The sequence below is a fragment of the Odontomachus brunneus genome, unplaced genomic scaffold (assembly GCF_010583005.1).
Source record: "Odontomachus brunneus isolate Ranch 3 - 2012 unplaced genomic scaffold, Obru_v1 Obru_scaffold_093, whole genome shotgun sequence".
NCBI lineage: Eukaryota > Metazoa > Arthropoda > Insecta > Hymenoptera > Formicidae > Odontomachus > Odontomachus brunneus.
Genome location: NW_022639543.1, coordinates 258346 through 276078, shown reverse-complemented (window position 1 = coordinate 276078; position 17733 = coordinate 258346). Strand labels below are relative to the sequence as shown.

General features: G+C 37.2%; 1 protein-coding gene across 14 annotated transcripts in view; it reads right to left on the bottom strand.

Annotated features, from left to right (window-relative positions):
• LOC116848306 (actin-binding LIM protein 2) overlaps positions 1-17733 on the bottom strand; it is a 43588-nt gene that overhangs the window by 8738 nt on the left and 17117 nt on the right. For 6 of the 14 annotated variants that reach the window (XM_032824231.1, XM_032824230.1, XM_032824234.1 and 3 more), the window contains 10 exons: positions 10005-10165; positions 9049-9214; positions 6579-6816; positions 6005-6317; positions 4858-4929; positions 4026-4212; positions 3195-3454; positions 2840-3101; positions 2011-2094; positions 220-320 (listed from right to left, as the gene is read on the bottom strand). In XM_032824231.1, the coding sequence (XP_032680122.1) occupies positions 220-320; positions 2011-2094; positions 2840-3101; positions 3195-3454; positions 4026-4212; positions 4858-4929; positions 6005-6317; positions 6579-6816; positions 9049-9214; positions 10005-10165 (1844 nt within the window). The remainder of the gene's footprint in view (positions 1-219; positions 321-2010; positions 2095-2839; positions 3102-3194; positions 3455-4025; positions 4213-4857; positions 4930-6004; positions 6318-6578; positions 6817-9048; positions 9215-10004; positions 10166-17733) is intronic. The other 8 variants (XM_032824233.1, XM_032824235.1, XM_032824239.1 and 5 more) reach the window with 3 other exon arrangements.

Here is a 17733-nt window from a genome sequence, read left to right as displayed (position 1 = left end):
GAAACGTGCGCGACTGAAGCAGCAACCTGGCATCGCAGCTTCTGCTTTGCGCGAGCCGAGATAACGTGACACGGTAATACAATGAAACGAACACTCCGATATGATACAAAGAACGCGCGGCACGAGAAACCGAAGTGACAAGTTGGGAAGCGTACGTAAGAGCGGACTCGGTTTGACTTGGGACCAACGGCGGGCGAATTGGAAAGTTTTCGGACTCACCGAATGATAGTGCCTAGTGGCGTTTGGAAGAGTGAAGGCGCGCTGAGTACCAAGGGGTGGATAGTTTCTGGGAGCCGGGGAGCGCGCCGATGACCTCCCAACTGCCGCCCACGCAAACACAACACAAACACAAAAACACAAATAGAGACACGATGATAGTAGACGACAAATAGTAGCGTCGTGACTGACGTAGGTCGCCGTAACATATCGTTAAGCCTAGCACGCTAACCATTAGTGTCGCGATTGCATCGACGCATTTATTGCGTAATTATCGTGATAGGCGCGATCAGAAGTTCTTTTTTTCATTTTCACGTCAATAATTACCGGTAATGCGCGATACAGTTGAGTAGCCGAAGGTTGTAATATAATTAGCAGACGTCGGTTTGTCATCGACCGACATGCGACAGCAATTTGCGGTCTAATTAAACGAGAGCGCATGTTTGATCGATAATAATTTTAATTATCTTTCTCAATATTGTTCCTTGACTTCCGGTAAAACCGCTCTCATTTGCGAATACCTCATATTAGCGTGCCAGAGTTAACCGATGACCCAACATTGGAAGATACCGTGAAGCAAAATTTGATATGTCTGTCAAGAAAGAAGCAGAGGTGTGCGGTGCAGAAAGGAATAACCATCATGCGCCGTAGCAATAAAATAAAACGACCGTGACACCGAATTATCTTCCAACATTGTAAGATTTGTCGCTAGGAAAGTTTAAAAATTAACCGTTCCTAAGAGCATTAGTGAAGAAAACCGTCTCATTAGCAATTTAGAAATGTCAATTTTTAGAATCAAGTTAATAAAAAAACGTATGCTTTGTCCATTATCGCTCATAAGATAACTGACAGGAGAACAAAGATAAAAAAAAAAAAACAAATTCCCGTTTGTTCTTGCCGCGCAAAGAAATGTTGCAAATAAAAATAAAACGCTAGAAAAATTGAAGTCTGTAAAGTATGTTTTTGTATATTCTGTATCAATCTTAATTAAACGGTCTCTCGAGCTTGGAGCGATTGTGTTTATCCGCGATAGCGATTAAATCCTTACCAAGGGCAGCGACAAACGACGGTAAGTCGATTTTACGATCATTTTGGAAAGCTCCACGTACGAGCTCTATGATCGTGCTACGAGAATGAGAGTGGTGTGCATCAGAGCAATGTGTGTTCGTGTGATGATGATGAAGAACTTCGTAGTCCCAAGTGCCATGCAATAGTTATTAAGGGCAGGATCAATTACCTCGGGACACGATTTCCAGGGCTAAAGATTGCAATGGCGGTTTAATAGTCCGTTATTTTTCGGAGGTATCGCTTGACGCGCCGCCCGCCGTTCGACGAAAGAAAATAATAAATGAAGGCAAGCACATCGAAGTTTAGGGACGATATAACATGCATAGCCAGAAATACATCACCTGTTAGATTAATGGGCGTCCGGTGTGTAGTATTGGGTGCTAAATGTCACTTAAAACAAAGTTCTGCTTTCGAGTTACGTACAGTTATATCTCATCGGTATACTGTTAATAATTAGCGTGAACCCCTCCCATGTCACAAGATTCGCATTCGTCGATGTCGTGCTCCACGAAGCAAACGTTTTAGCGGCAAAAACGGGACCATTTACGACCTCCCGCCCTGGGAAACCCCGCTCTATCGAGACTCACAGTGTTCTCTAATCGATGTTACTTCAAAGAGTGGTATATGTTAGTGTCATGTGCGAACGTGTGGACATGTATGAGATGATCGTTACTTATGTTAATGAGACAATTATGAGTAGCGCTTGCATAGCGGATAGACACTCACCGTTGTAGCTAGGCCCGCTAGATCGGTAACTGAAGCCATCGTCGTCCTCCCAAGGTCGCGCATGATCAATATTTCGCGAAGGTGCTGTGCAAAACATTTGTCGAATTATTTGCTAGTAGATATACTTGTGATGGAATTCGTAATTTGATTTCCTCGAATTTAACAAAACAATACGTTTTTCCTGAATTTTCATTTAACCTTAAGACCTTAAACGTGGGTCCAACCAAGATTTGTCAATCGTTACCGTTCTTAAATATACATAATGTATATTTAACGCCATACAGTATTATGATGGTTGTTAAAAAAATGTATATTTATGCACGTACATTTTAACAAATAACGTTCTCACAATGTTTTAGAGTAGCATTAAGTTAGATTTTTAATTACCAAAGGTTAGACTTCTGGATTAAGATTTCTAGATTAGATTTAGATAGGATTTTGGTAGGATTTGTAGATTAGATTTTTTAGCTACCAATATGGATTTAGGTAGGATTTAGGTAAAATTTCCAGCTACCAAAAATATACTTTTGACACTTGTTAAATACATACGATATCGAAAAATAACGTTTTACTTATGAAACTTTTTTTGTTAAGAGTTTTTTAATAAATAACGAACGACGGCTAAGACCTGTCAAAAGTTACTCAGGACTTCTATATGTCAAACTTTTTTGCAAAGGTTTACCAAAAATTTTTTAAATAAGTTGTAGCGTCATATATACACATAAATCAGATGGAATAAACTTTCACAAGTACAAAAAAACGAGATAATACTTGATCTATGTACCTGGTTTATGTATGTCTATATATGATTGATATGCATGCAACTTACATGCGCCAACAGGACTCTCGTAACGCAGTCTATATGTAGGTTCCCTGGCAGCGGACGGTGTCCTTGAGGCGTTCCTAGGATCCACGTTCGCAGCCTTGTGTCGCAAATTCTCTCGGTCCTTCTCGCGATCTTGCAGGAATACCTTGGCTATCCCCGTATCGATCTTACTCAATTCGTCCTGCTCTTTCTTCAACTTCTGCTCCGCCTCCTTGATATACGTTTTGTTGTCCACTTCATCCTCGTCGTCAGATGCAGGTACCCCCTGGACAAGGAATATCTCGTTAGTAAAGTAAATTAATATCATTGAAAAAAAAACCTGAGCGTTATTCTTCCGGAAACTGAATTCTAAGAATACCTTGTAAGTGTCGGACCATCGTCTACGTCTCTCAGGATCAGTGTAAGGATACGGCGGAGCAGGAAAATCGTCTCTCTCGATGGGCGGTTGTGCTCCGGGCGGTGGCTTCATCGCATCCGGATAATGCGCTAATTCGATCGGCTCGTCGTTATCCACCTGGCTAGCAGGTGATTTCGGTCTAGTGTCGCTCAGAGCGTCGACCAAAGCTCTCATTCCGGATCTGCTGCTGCGTCCACCGCTGCTTCTTATCGAACGAGATGCTAGTTGAACAGAAGCAAAACATACTCTTAAATTGAACGTTTCGTTCGATTGAAGGTTGGAAGAATTGATATTCCAAGCATGTAAATTTGTATGTGTAAAACTCTAATAAGACAAAAACAATTATAAAATGTTATTAAAATTATTAAAAAGAAATTATTAAATCGATCACACAAAAGATTCGACTTCCAACCGTCCACGATAAACGATAGACGAATGCTGCCAGAACGTTGACAATAAATTATAAGTAACGACGACGATTATTTGATTAACAAATAATTTGTTTCCATCAAATGCAAAACCGAACTTGACGAACAAATTAAACCAAATATTTGAACTGATCAACATATTAGTTCTTTAGTATTTATAAATACAGCAGGAATAATATATGCACTTCATGAATTTAATATAGCGATTACCATTATCTATTGTGCTCTTCGCAGCTAACTCATTGCGGATCGGAGTTTCCAATACTCAAAGTGTTTAGTGAGCACATTTAGTGTGCATACGAGACTGCGATAACTTCCATAAGTTTAAGCATTTTAATAGTATTAAATATCTATAAGAACTTACAGCTAGGTCTATGGAAATGCGGGCTAGTTGGGGGTTTATCGTACGGCTGTATCGGGCGTCTCAAATATCCCTGACTGGGCGTTTCAGTCAAGTATGAGTACGTATAAATCCTAGACACATCTTCCGGAGCTCCTCGTCCGTATTCTCTCAGGATCAGACCGGGACTTCCAGTTCGCGCTGGATAATACTGAGGCAATCAACGTATTTTATCACGCGTGTGGTACAGCAATTGCTTCTTATGGATCTGAATGCAATATAGATATACGGGGCGCACAGAAAATCCAAATATTTCACTCAAGAGAATTTTTATTCTGTTCTCTAAATTCGCTCAAATTTTCAATGCGCCTATATAGAAGAGCTATGCATGGCGAGTAACGCTCTGTCAAGAAACGCATCCATTTAACTTGCAATAACTGACTTTACGTTTGATAATTCCCGACAATTAATTGATAAAATTAGAAGCCAATTTGTTTCTGTATATTTATAACACTGATAAGCTTGTGATTTGGAAAACGACAGATAAACGCTGACTAAAGTCAATTAAAGAGATACGTGCGATTGGATTTCGTAGAAATCACGGTTTCAAAGAGAAGTTTTTCGATACATATTTTATATAAACTAATAAGTGTGAAAATTTGGACGACCCGCCGACAGACGGATACATATTATGCCATTACTTATAATGCTATTTTCTGTCTGACGGATCGATGGAGTTGAAATCGGATTGTCTGACAGAGCGAAAGCACGCGATGCTAAGAGGAGGCGATACCACGCGAAAAGTGATACCAGAAATACTCGTCGAGAGTGCTGTGCTAAGTGACACATGGCATACCTTGCGACTGAGGCTGCTGTAAGGGCTGCACAGCGATCCGTTCAGGCTTGGCGTGCGTGACCGCAATGAAAACTATACAAAATGATCGTGCGAAAAAAAGTAAACAATGATTAAAAGAAGCGATAATAAAACTTAATCAAATCAAGTACGATAATAATAATTATCTGATGTTTCTCGTCTCGTTTCGTATGTCGAGGCGTGCATGAAACGAGAAAGATAAAAAAAAAGAAGGAACGATAAGCCAGTCGATCTCCGAGGCAAAAATCAAGCTATACACAAAGCTAACGAAATAGTGTCCTCTAAATTTACGGTGTCCCGCTCTATACTGTCACTATACAGAGTTATTGTACCAAGAGTTACATACAAGTATGTTGTATGACGAAGTGCTCCGCAAGAGAGTTCGCAGGATTCGGGGAACGCGAACTGACGTTTTTGTACGAATACTTCTGATACTTCTCGAGCAAATTCTGAATACACGCGAAACACTTCGCCCCTTTTCACAATCTTAACCGATATTCTTGGGATGAGATCCATTAGGTGTTACAATAATACGTCTAATGGATCGCGTCCTGGATTATGCAAACAAATACAACTAATAGTGTACAATGCAGCTAAAGTCGAATAATGCGAGCAGTAAACATAAATAGCAGCATGCATTCCTTGATCTTCTAATAACGTAGATGTACGGTTTTTAGCAACACCGATACATTAATATCGGATCGAAAACGAGACACTATACTACGCCAACTATTGAATCATACGATGTTGAACACTCACAACTTCAAGAACCCCATTTTATAAGTGTTAGTATACACTCTTTCTGATCAAGTGGGCTTTTTTGCAATAATAAATATTAAATAAATAAATAGAAAAATTAGAAGCAGGAGTATATTTGACAAAATTATAGTTCGTTCGTGGTTTTTGAACCGCGGAGGAATCAAACACATTGAACACTTACGATTACCTTAGATACACTACTACATACCAAGATGTTACAATCAGTCTACCTCAGCTTTTATATGATTAAATTAAGAAGAAAATAAACAAGCTCTCGAGACAGCCTGAATTGACAATTATAATACACAAATGTACAGAATAAATGGTCTGAGCCAGCGAATCACCGATTGCGCGGCGCAACCGGACTTACCTGCATTTCCGAAGCGCTGCTGGAGATCCGCTCCGACTCCCGATGCTGCGGGGTATCCCCGTGTCCGTTCACGATGCCGTTAGGTCCAGTGGGTCCGGGACCGCAGCGCGGATGCCAGATCGCGGCGCCTTGCAGGTACATCTCCTCGCCGTCGCCGAACGGGTCGCCGCACTTTGTGCAACGCGCGCAGGTCGGGTGGAAATGATGATTGTCGCCTGCCTGCAGGACCTTACCGCTGATGAAGCGGTTGCAATAGGCGCACTTCACTCCGAACTGCTTCTGGTAATCTTTCTCGCAGTAAGGCACGCCGTCCCTGTCGCGGAAAGGGCTTTTAATGACTCGAAAATCGACTTCAGTGCATATTTCCATACAATTCGATACGGACGATGCCCAATTTAATTCCAACCATATTTTTTAGTTGTTCCAACACTTGGAGATAGTGGTAGTAACATGCGTTAGTAATATTATTATCACTAACAATTATAGTACAATTGACTAAAATTTTTTCCCAGTGAATTGTACTTTGTGGATTGGAGGAAAGGAATATCTTATCAAAGTGAGGCAGTTGACTCACTTTCCCATATATTCCCCGTGGAGCACAGTGTCGCAGCTGTGACACTTGAAGCACCAGACGTGCCATTGACGATCGAGCGCAACCAACGCTTGACCTTCCCTCAATTGGTTTCCACAGCCAGCGCAAGCACCAGGGTCGGTGTGTCCATCGCCAGATCCTCTGGTACCGGCGCTATTACCAATTGGCGTGGAGGCCTCGCGAACCGGTATACCGACGCATCGGTGACAGAGCGCCTGACCTACGAACAATGCACAGTTAGTTGAGATTAATGAGATCCGGCTGGCGGCTCCCGCGGCGTCATCATTAACCTTCGCGTCGCGTGGCGATTGTCAGCACCGAAATGAGATTTATCATCTAATTTCATTCATCTCTGTGGCACTTTCGCTTGTCGGGGGAATTAATCTAAGATCATGCGGCTCAACTACGTCCCGTGCTGGCATTGGATTAATTACCGCTACACTAATAGCCGCACAGTTGACAGGATACAGCCGTCGCTGCGTCCTAATTACGATTCTCTTTAAATAACATCTTCTAACACTCCTGGAATGCACCTTTGTACGTCAATTGATTAAGCAGGTTCTAACGCTTGATCAAATATAAAATAAATTTACAATATGTACATGATATAAAAGTTAACCGAAAAAATAATAACAGAAATTTCAGTAAACTTCAGCACGTCGTGTTTGTTTCCGAAATATTTAATTACTAGAAATTGTGTAAGTATGTGTATAAAACATCTTTATAATACAACAAATTCCCTCTAATTTGATATATTTAAGACAAAAAAGAGTTTAAAAAACTGTCGTAATAATAAAATAAATATTTAAGTATATTTTATTCAAGTATTACATAAATTTACCGTCAGATTGAAGAGAAATTTAGATTTTTAGATGAGAATACTTGTTAACTTTACAATAAATGAATAGAAACATAGTAACATCACATATATGATAAGTTGAAGCCAAATCTGAAGTAACAGCATAATGTCATTTCTATGTTTATTATTTATTTAAACATAACATCTATGTGCATTTCCAGTGTAAATTAAACAAAACCAATCAATCATCAAATACAATAAGGAATAGATTTCATATTTCTTTTTTTACAATTGTACTGACATCAAATGTATGTTTTACTTTCATTTTGTCATTCTTAAAACATTTCATAATTTTCAAAATGAAAACAATTATACATTGTGACATTCACGAATTTTATCTTATTATCATTGATAGAAAATTATATTTTTAATCATTTTAAACGACTTTATTGGTAAAATACTGATTGACTAGAGAGTATAACTTCGTAATTTATATATGATAACGCTTTCAGATAATATTTTCCAGATAAAACGCGATAACAGATAGAAATTACATTGATTTTCTTCCCATTAAAACCTTAATCTAAGTGCAAAATTCAACGAGAGTGTACGTGTATATAACAACTGTTCCCATATTCTTATCTATAATTCTTTATGAATATGTGTAAAATGCATTGACCTAGTAAGCGACAAAGCCATGTACACGGCACATCGAATTTTTACTTTTGACCGCGTAATTGTTACAAGGACGTATCTCGTGCTAACATATGGCCTTGTAACCGTCTACATAACGATATGCCTAAGTGGCAATTTGCTTCTAACAGATTGACTGCCACGCTAATTGTGAAAGCTGCATCAAAGTGAGGTGCATGAGACGCTAGTAAACCACTACGCAATCTCCACATGCATCACTATTTACAATTGGTAGAAATCACTGGCTATTCAAATTAGCGAGTTTTCTACGTTGCACTATTGCACGTCCAATGAGGACTATTCAACATGCCTCAATACATGCGACAGATTCCAATAGAATAATTACATTTCGTATGTAATGAAAGATGACGAGATCTGTCTTGCACAATTTATACTCTCTAAATTTTTTAGAGTTTCTAAATTCTTAAAGTTTCACTCAAAAGGAGTTGGATATTCACTTCAACCGATAGAGAAAATATTGTCATTCTGAATGAAGTGATATTTCATTTTTAAGAGTGAATATTTCATTCCAACTAGAATGAATAATTTCACTTCAAGTAAAATGAATTTTTATAATTAAGAGAAGAGAAAAATTTTTTAGTTCTATCCTAAACAGTTCTATCCTTACGAGTGAAAACTAATTAATTGACTTTAACTTGAGTGACGGTCGTTACTCTATTTGTCGAAGGAAAATTCACTCCAGAGCGAAAATTCCTCACAGAGCGAAAATTTTTATTCTACGATACAGAATGAAGGAATTCACTATATAAGAATGAGAAGTCACTCTAATTCGAGTTATGATTGAGTCACTCCATTTTTCAAGTGAGATTTTCACTCACAAGACATTTAGAAAGTACGTTTGACGTCAATAAAAAATTCTTGATGAACATGTGAGTTACCATTTCGTGTTTTGGTAACGCAGCTTTGAATGGATCAAGAATTAATCGTCCGAACACGTACCTTGAACTAGAGATACTTTTGTCCCCTGTCCCAGTAGCGGCTGCCGGCATCTTTGGCAATGGAAACAATTTGGATGAAACGTGTACTTCTCGCCGGCTGTCACAACATCGCCCTCCACGTATTCCCCGCAACCGGCGCATCGCGTTCCCCAGCGTTCTCGGTAGTCCTGCGAGCAAAGCAACAAAGTGACAACCGTATTAAAAACTTAATCTATTAAGAGAAGTATTTCATTTATGGGACATCTTTTTTTTATTGAATAAAATCATTGATTAAGGAGCATCTGAACAAGAAATACATCTATAACATACACATGATACAAAAGATATTCAGACTAACAAAAAGCGCAACAAATTTTTAATAATCTTTATTGTATCGTTCCCAGGATATCTAAATTTATATTGTGCAATTTGTAGAACTTTTATAATACAAAAAAATTCTTCTTATTTGACATATTTGTACGTAAGAAAGAAGTTTAAAAAATTGTCGAAATAAATAAAATGAACATTTATTTTAGTAAAGTATCACATAAATTTAGATTGAAGAAATTTAGATTTTTCAATGAGAAAATTCGTGATGTCGACAATGTATGAATAAAAACACATGGCAACATTACATACATGATACATTAGAGCCAGATCTAAAATAACTTTATAACGTCATTTCTATATTCATTATAATATGTTATTCATTTTAACATAACACATCTATACATTTCCATCTAAGATTAATTGAAACTAATTAAGTACAATAACGAGTACATTTCTTCTTCATATTTCTTTTTTTGCTGATTATCAAACTGATTATCAAATATCTTCCATGTCAAACTGTCCTGAATTCCAATCATCAATATTATATCAATCATCAATAGCCACATTTATCTTTCTTTGGTTGAATTTGTGAAAGAATTATGGTCTTTAATAGGTTAACCAATGTCCATAACGTCGACGATAACTGACCTTGGTGCAGTAATAGGTGCCTTCACGTGCAAAGAATCCACCTTGGGCCAAACTAGCATTGCACTGGGCACACTTGAAGCACCCGATGTGAAAGTATTTGTCTTGCACGCGCAGCACCTCCCCGCTGCACTTCTTCTTGCAGGATTGACAAAACGTTTTACCTGAAACGAGGAAGCGTTCACGTCACTCGAGAGTTGCACTTGAAAACGATGGATTGTTATTAATTTCAGTTTCACGAAATAACCAAATTTATTAACAACCGTGAATTTCTCTTTCCTCCGAGTGCGCAAGGAGGAAACTCGGGATAACAATGGAAGAAACATCGTATGAGTCACGCACCTGCCTGCTTATTTGCTCGCACGTGATCGCATGAGATTTCTTTCGTATTTATGTAACAATGACGATCTACGTCGTCCATTCGCTCGTTGCACTTGGACATCAGCACTCGTCAAAACGCTTATAACTTTCAGCAATGACGTAATGCACCTGTCGCTAATAAAGGACGCGTTACGGCGTCCGTTATTTAGAAGAACGGATCATGTTTTGCGAATGACTAATATAGCGTTTTCCGCAAAGCGCCAATATTAAAAATAGCACGCAAAATGCTTCATACAGTTATTGAATAGAAATTCCTGAAAATTAGTTTTCTTGCAACTTTATGTATGTATTGGGTTAACCGAATAGTTCGTGACTTGATTTATGAATCAAAGAACTTGACCTATTTTTATATAGGTGTTAGATTATCGGAGTACAAAGATGAGTCACATATAATGGTATTATAAAACATGAAGAGAGAATTCAAACTTTATAAGTGCCAACAGCTGAAACACCAGCCGGTTAGTGTTACGATCTTATCAATATGATGTATGAAGTATATTAAGTTTGCTCCCTATGCTTACAGTATGCTTTCAATCAACTAATGGTCTCTTTTAGCATATTTGAAAATTACTTCCAGATTCATCTTCGTAACCTCTCTTCCCAAGATACGTGACTTTATTTCTGTGTCCGTAATAATAGCTCTAACCAGAGATACCCCAAGATAAGTATGACTTTGTAGAGCCTAGATATGGCCAAAATAGGCAAATCCTGAATGGAATTTCGTGAATGAATCATGAACTGATACTGACATGGATGCTCTAAACGAGGCTTGTGCTAGTAAGACTCGGTCAGGGGCAAGCTAATTCCTAAAATGGCTTCAGTGAAGAAATAATTATTCATTAATAATTAATGATCGATAGTTAATATAATCATACGTCATAATAGTTAACCATATAATTTCATAATCTCGCTATTTTAAGTAAATTTCTCTTATGTTCAGGTGAAACGAGGTATCGCTCGATATTGCAAAAAAGGCTCTTCGTCACTTTTTCTTCTTATATAGTACCGGTTAAAGCGACTTGACTCAGCCAGTTATTTGTCACCACGCCCGGATTACGCTTGTAAAATGTCGCGCTCGTTTCGTACGTGTCGCGAATCGAGATTTCACCACGTCGCTGGTTAAAACGGACATCGACCGAAAGGCGAACGCGATGTGTTTTGTCACGAGTGCGTATAACATGTAATACAAAGAGTGTAAGGCGAATGCATTATTCAACATCGGACACGCGTTGACTTTTGGGTAGTTGAAATCTCGACGCTTCACGATTATCTGAATATGTAGCGCACACCTCGTCGTTACATTATCATTACATTATTCACTCCTCATTACGTTATGAATGAAGAGTATCTCGATGCGATATGAGCCGCATAATCGATTCGTTATGATGTGAGTCTTCGCCGAACCTAGCGTCTCTATTTCCGTCGTCTTCCATTCGCATTGGCAGGAGTTTATATGTACATGCCGTGAGTAATCAAGCTACATTTACCCGCTGCGACTAATTAACACGTTCCGTGTCACGTGCACTGAGAGACAAAAATAGTTAATGCTACTAAAATTATAGTTATTTTCTACGCAAACTCTTGTTATTTTAGTAGGAAAAATATTATTAACAACATGTAAAGGTTATTATTATTGATATAATAGTAAGACTTATTAGAAAAATTTAAAGTTGCTGCTAAGTTTATGTACATCTGTTTATCTGGGAAATGATGAAAATTTTGCTCAGAAAAACATGTGCAAAATATAGCATGAAAACTTGTGTGTATTTTAATAAATTTATAGTCGCATCAATATAACAAAACATTTATTGTATAATGTCAATTTAATGATCAGTACAGTATATTTGTCTTATAAACGTAGGTAAAACAGTTTCTTTCGGAAAATACAGTTTCTATTATCGATTGTCTCACATTGTGATAATTATGAAAGTCTGTCTGTGTTACGTCGTGATAATCATGAAAGTCTATCTAGAATATGCGATTGTAGATAATAGATGCTAAACATTTTTCTCTCATTATAGGCTACTGATAACTCACGCTGATATTTCTTCTTGATACTTTATTAACTCTAAAACGAAACATAAAATACTTCGATAATTATTATGAGACATATTATTTGTCAAATAAAATTTGGCTCATAATACGATAACGTGGGCCATTGGAGGCCGATGCGGCGAGGAAAACAAGTCACATAAAATTAGTCCGGCGCAAAACATGTTATGCGAAAAGCATGACTGACTTTTGATGTATGTGAACGAAGGAAGCGGAGTTATACAGGGAGAAACTCGCTCAAAACAAGTGTTTATCCCGTGCAATCATTCAATTCGATGACTCAGTGGGCGCGCGCGAAGACACGATGAACGTGCCGCTTTTATTGAGTTATCGGTTGTTTTGAGCGCGCAGCCCGCGATAAATTACAGTATATCTGTAGCACCGTTATACGCGCGTCCGGGTCGCGCCTAACGCAAAGGGGGTGTTTCCTCGCAGCACCGCAGTCAATATTTAGAGAGGCAGAACTAATAATCTTCCTCCGTTGCGCTCGTTGCATCGAGCCCAGCTGTTCCGCCCAAAGACCGGGCTTGTTTTCAACTAACGACGTGTAAAGCGGGAAAAAAGGTACACAGGAAGCAGTTTCGATTCGAAATCCGTCGGGATTGTCGATTTAAACAACGGTTCAAAGAGGGTAAACGATCATCTTCATTCGAGTTTTTTTTAGAGTTCCTTGGATATTCTAGAAAAGCAAAAATTCGAGCATCCCGATATTTGTTCCGGTTCTTTCAAACGCGAAGCTTCGTGCGTACTCTGCGCGGATCATGTGCGAAATGTTTCTTCAAATAAACGATTCAACTACGTGAGAATCTCGCGCTAGCAAATTTCATGCGAATTCAACCGAAACAAAAGCAAATGCCGGCAACCGCCGGTATTTATAAGCAGCGGCGGGTGTTACTGAAAAAAGAAAACACGCGTAAAATTTCGAAGTGAGAAGAGAACGGACTTTGCGACTCTGTAAAAATACACGGTGACATCATGACTCTCCTCATGCATTTGACGTCACCGGGTCGTCACACGAGTTGACGCCGACGAGCGCGAGTAGAAAATTCGCTTCGCACGTAGGCAGACGGAGTTGAACGCATCCGCTTTGTTTCCGAGTACCTCGATGCCGCTGAATAAAATCGATCATTTCCGAACAAGTGCAAAAAAGTGTCACCAGTTGATTGAATGACTTCGCAAGTATCGTCCAACTGACAAATTTTCAAGTTTTCTTTGAGAGCAATTGAATTTCAACAATTCTGAAATCTGCGATAAAATACACGTGTCAAGATTAAAAAAGATATCAGTACGACGAATAGAAGTAGGAAGTACTACTTAAAATTACGAATATAGAACATATATAAATAATTTTACACATTTGTATAAATAATAAAATGTTTAAACAAAACGAGTAAAAAGTTGAAAAAAATTGTTATACAAATAATTTCTCATTTTGGCCGAGATTCAAACCATTTTTGACTAATTTAGCACAGATTTAAAATATTTTGGTTGGAATCTCGGCTAAAGAAATTTAGAATATTTTGTGTCTCAGCTATGCCGATTTTGTTAAAATTATTTAACTGTATTTTGTATTCGATTTTATTTCTTATGCATTTTTGTTGTACTTGTTGATGATAGGAGTGAGAACATTAAAAAGTTATAAATTGTCCGTGAAACTCAAACTAGGCTACAATGAAAAAAATATGACCTAAATATTTGTTGTACTTCTACATTTGTGCCAAATTAGAAACAAATCGGAGTGTAACTTTTGATTTATTTGTATATTTACGCGAAATATTTGTTAATACATAATTATAAATAAGCGTTTTTAATAATTTTTCTTTTTTGATTTGGAATTCACTAATCTAAAGTCCAATAATTTTACTTTAAAACTGTAAAGATGTTTGTTGCTTATATTAGTTTTTAACGATTCCTTTTAATGTTCAATCGACAAATTTATGTAAATGAATGAAAGTTATTCTAAGCTTAAGTGACCCATAATTAGGACTTTATTATTATTTTATCGAGCAAATGCTTGATATTTTCGATTAAATCCTAGAACAATATCAATGTTACTTTCTCTATGTTGTCGATGGGAAAAAAGAGAATAAAACCGGAGCTTAGTCTGAGCACCGCTGATGCAAGTTTGCGTTTAATCGAACGAGGGCACTCGTCCATGAAGTGACACACCCTCGTCTGCGCGTCACATCTCGTTTAATTTATGGCACGCTTCAACCGGGGTGAAAAATCTGTTGCCAGAAAAAATGATGTCGATAGGTTCCAACGGACACGACTGGACGATACTGGGATTTATCGTCCTCGTGATTCGCAAGCGTCAACGATCGTCATCGTCGTCGATAACAGCGTGTCGATGTCAAGTATAATCCGTACTCTAAAAGAAAAAAAAAAAATAAAAGAAAAAAATACGATGCATTGTTCAGTAGAATCCTCTGACAGGGGAATCATGGTCGCAACAGCAAGGAATGAGTATTATAGCAAGGAAAAAAAGGTTGATTAAAATAATCTAACAATAAACTAACTAAACTAATCTAACAAACAAAGAAATTAGTTTGGAAATGGAAGTGGAAAATGAAATTTCTAGGTCTTACAACCAAATTTGATTTATAAGAATTAGAAAATATGTCCCCTTTAACTAAAATGCGTTTGTTTTATTCATCGTCTGGTTAAGAGACTTTTTACCTCCACCCTCCTCTCTTTTGGATGCCCAAGAAAATATAAATAATTCAGAAATTTTTTCTGAGAAAACTCTGGATAATATATCTCTTCATATAGTAATCACAAGATAGTGCTTTTTTCACGAAATAATATTTGAAAGTGATGAAGGTACAATAGCGTAGAATACTGTTTGATACGAGACAATAATTAGAATGCAGCATGAATGTTCTTACTACAATGTTAATTACTGATTCAATATTGAATATTCAAGCTACTTTCCATCCTCGTGTCACAAAACTGCCGCGTCACCGTTCGGAACGTGATTGCAGAACGTTCGCTTTTTTGCGCGTAAAATGTAAATGTACGAGGTTGACACATAGACAATCGATTTCTTCTCCATGATAGAAGGCTGAAGATAAGGCGGGCGATTATTTGTGATAACTTCTACATGCATCAAATATTTCAGAATAGAAACAGTATCTCGATAGTTCGAAGCCTGAAATCGTATCTGTCTGCAGGATAAAATTCACGCGAAACTAACTAACAAGAATGGCATTCCGTCACTTGTGGTCACGACTGCTACATAGGTGCGACCACCATGCGGAGTGCGCGACACGGTATGTTAATACGATTCATAAGTGGTCTAAATAGGATGTGACAAAGTGGGGTCAAACGCAGCGACCCTGGATCACCCTGGTCTGTCTCTCTTTGCCTCTTGTTGCACTCTGGGTCACAAAATCGAACGGTAATCAGCCGTGCAACCATCCCTTTCATCACCTTCAGCTTCTTCCGTAAGCACCTTCCCATAAAGCTGATCAAATTATATTTGCAGCCTCGGGAGCATTTTTCACTTAGAAAACAAAAAGAATGCAGTATCTGATATGATGCTTGTCAAATGCCATCGTGTCTGATACTATTTTATGAGATTATGTTATCAGCTACGCCAAGCTATATAGCACATTTTGAACTTTAGAATTGGCACTTCAAAACCTACTAAACGGCGGAAAAGTATTTGAATTTAAAACGGAGTTATGATTGATTAAGAGTAGAATTACCGAATTAATTTGCGCATCTGATACAAATTAGTAATAAGAAAATAATGATTGCTCGCGGAAATGTCGCACATGAAACTTTTAACGCGTTTTTCTCGAAACCAAATCAACTTTTTACATAATAAAAAAATAATAAATTTTAAAATTCCAGGAAATCCAAAATATACGCTTTTGACATATGTATATATACATACATACATACATACATATATATATATATATATATATATATATATATATATATATATATATATATATTAGAGACATGTGAAAAGTTTGAAGTTAATCGATTTAATGATCTTTGAAAAATCTTACACGTTGATGTTAAAAAACACAATTTCAAGAAAAATTGGAAAGCTCTTTAAGTAACACTTAATCATTCCAAAGGAAAATCTGGGTGCTAAGATGACGCGGAGGAGGCCAGGGTGATGATTCAAGCGGAAAATATCTGGGCCTCTCTAAAGATGCATTTTCAAGAAACTACCACCGTTACCTCGAACGGTATTTTTGAATCGTCCGAAATATCTTACGACCGTTCATATTATTTCATCGGAGATTATCGTGGCGTTGAGGAACGAGTTACGGAAATGTGGTGTTTGTCAGTTTATACATTTGTCTTTTCAATCGGCGCCGAGGATATTTACTCGAGATCCATACCAATTTGACGGACAATCCGTTATATGAATGAAACAATCAGTAAATATTGGAGCCAAACAACTCGGTCTTAAAAACATAATCGAGTTTTGTTCAATCTACGTTTGATATAAATAAATAATCTGGTTGAATTAACGTGACATGTTTCAAGCAAGTTTTAGTGAAAATAAATAGACCTTCTGGTTATTATAATGAGATATTCTGGTATGCAGGTAGAATATTTAGTTGTAATACCGGTCAGGGTTTGGTTACTGCGTATGTAGTAATAACTAGCTTGACAGAGGTGTAATAACATCCAAGTGTCTAGATATTATGATTACATGCGAGAAAAGAACATGGTTGAATTAACACGACATGTTTGGTTAAACGATTGGTAAAACTAAATAGAATTTCGAGTTATAGAAGAGTTATATTTCGAGAATAGAATAGAATTTCGAGTTATTATAATCAAATATTTTGACTTTCAACACTGACTCTAACATAGGTAACCAATATCAATAACAGGTCTATCCATTAGCGAATTGACGTAGCCAAACATGTAGACAGACGATTCACAATCCGAAGGTCTCGAGTTCGAATTCTATTAGGATAAAGGCAAGTTCTTCAAATACAACATTCAATCAATTTTTAAATTACTAATTTTAAACAAAATATACTAACATCTTAAGAAGTAACTTTCAGTTGAAAAGGAAATAAAATTTCTTCTAAGAAGTTCGTGTATAATTTGATTATCGTAACATCAAACTTTCTAGTTGTATTAACCAGAATGCATGTAACCAAGTTTGTTTGGTTATCTTATCTAAAATTATATATAGTTTGTTTATTTCTCAAACCTCTGGTTAATTTATCCTGAACTCAAATTAATTCAACCGATTTTTTCCGGGTATATATATATATATATATATATATATATATATATATATATATATATATATATA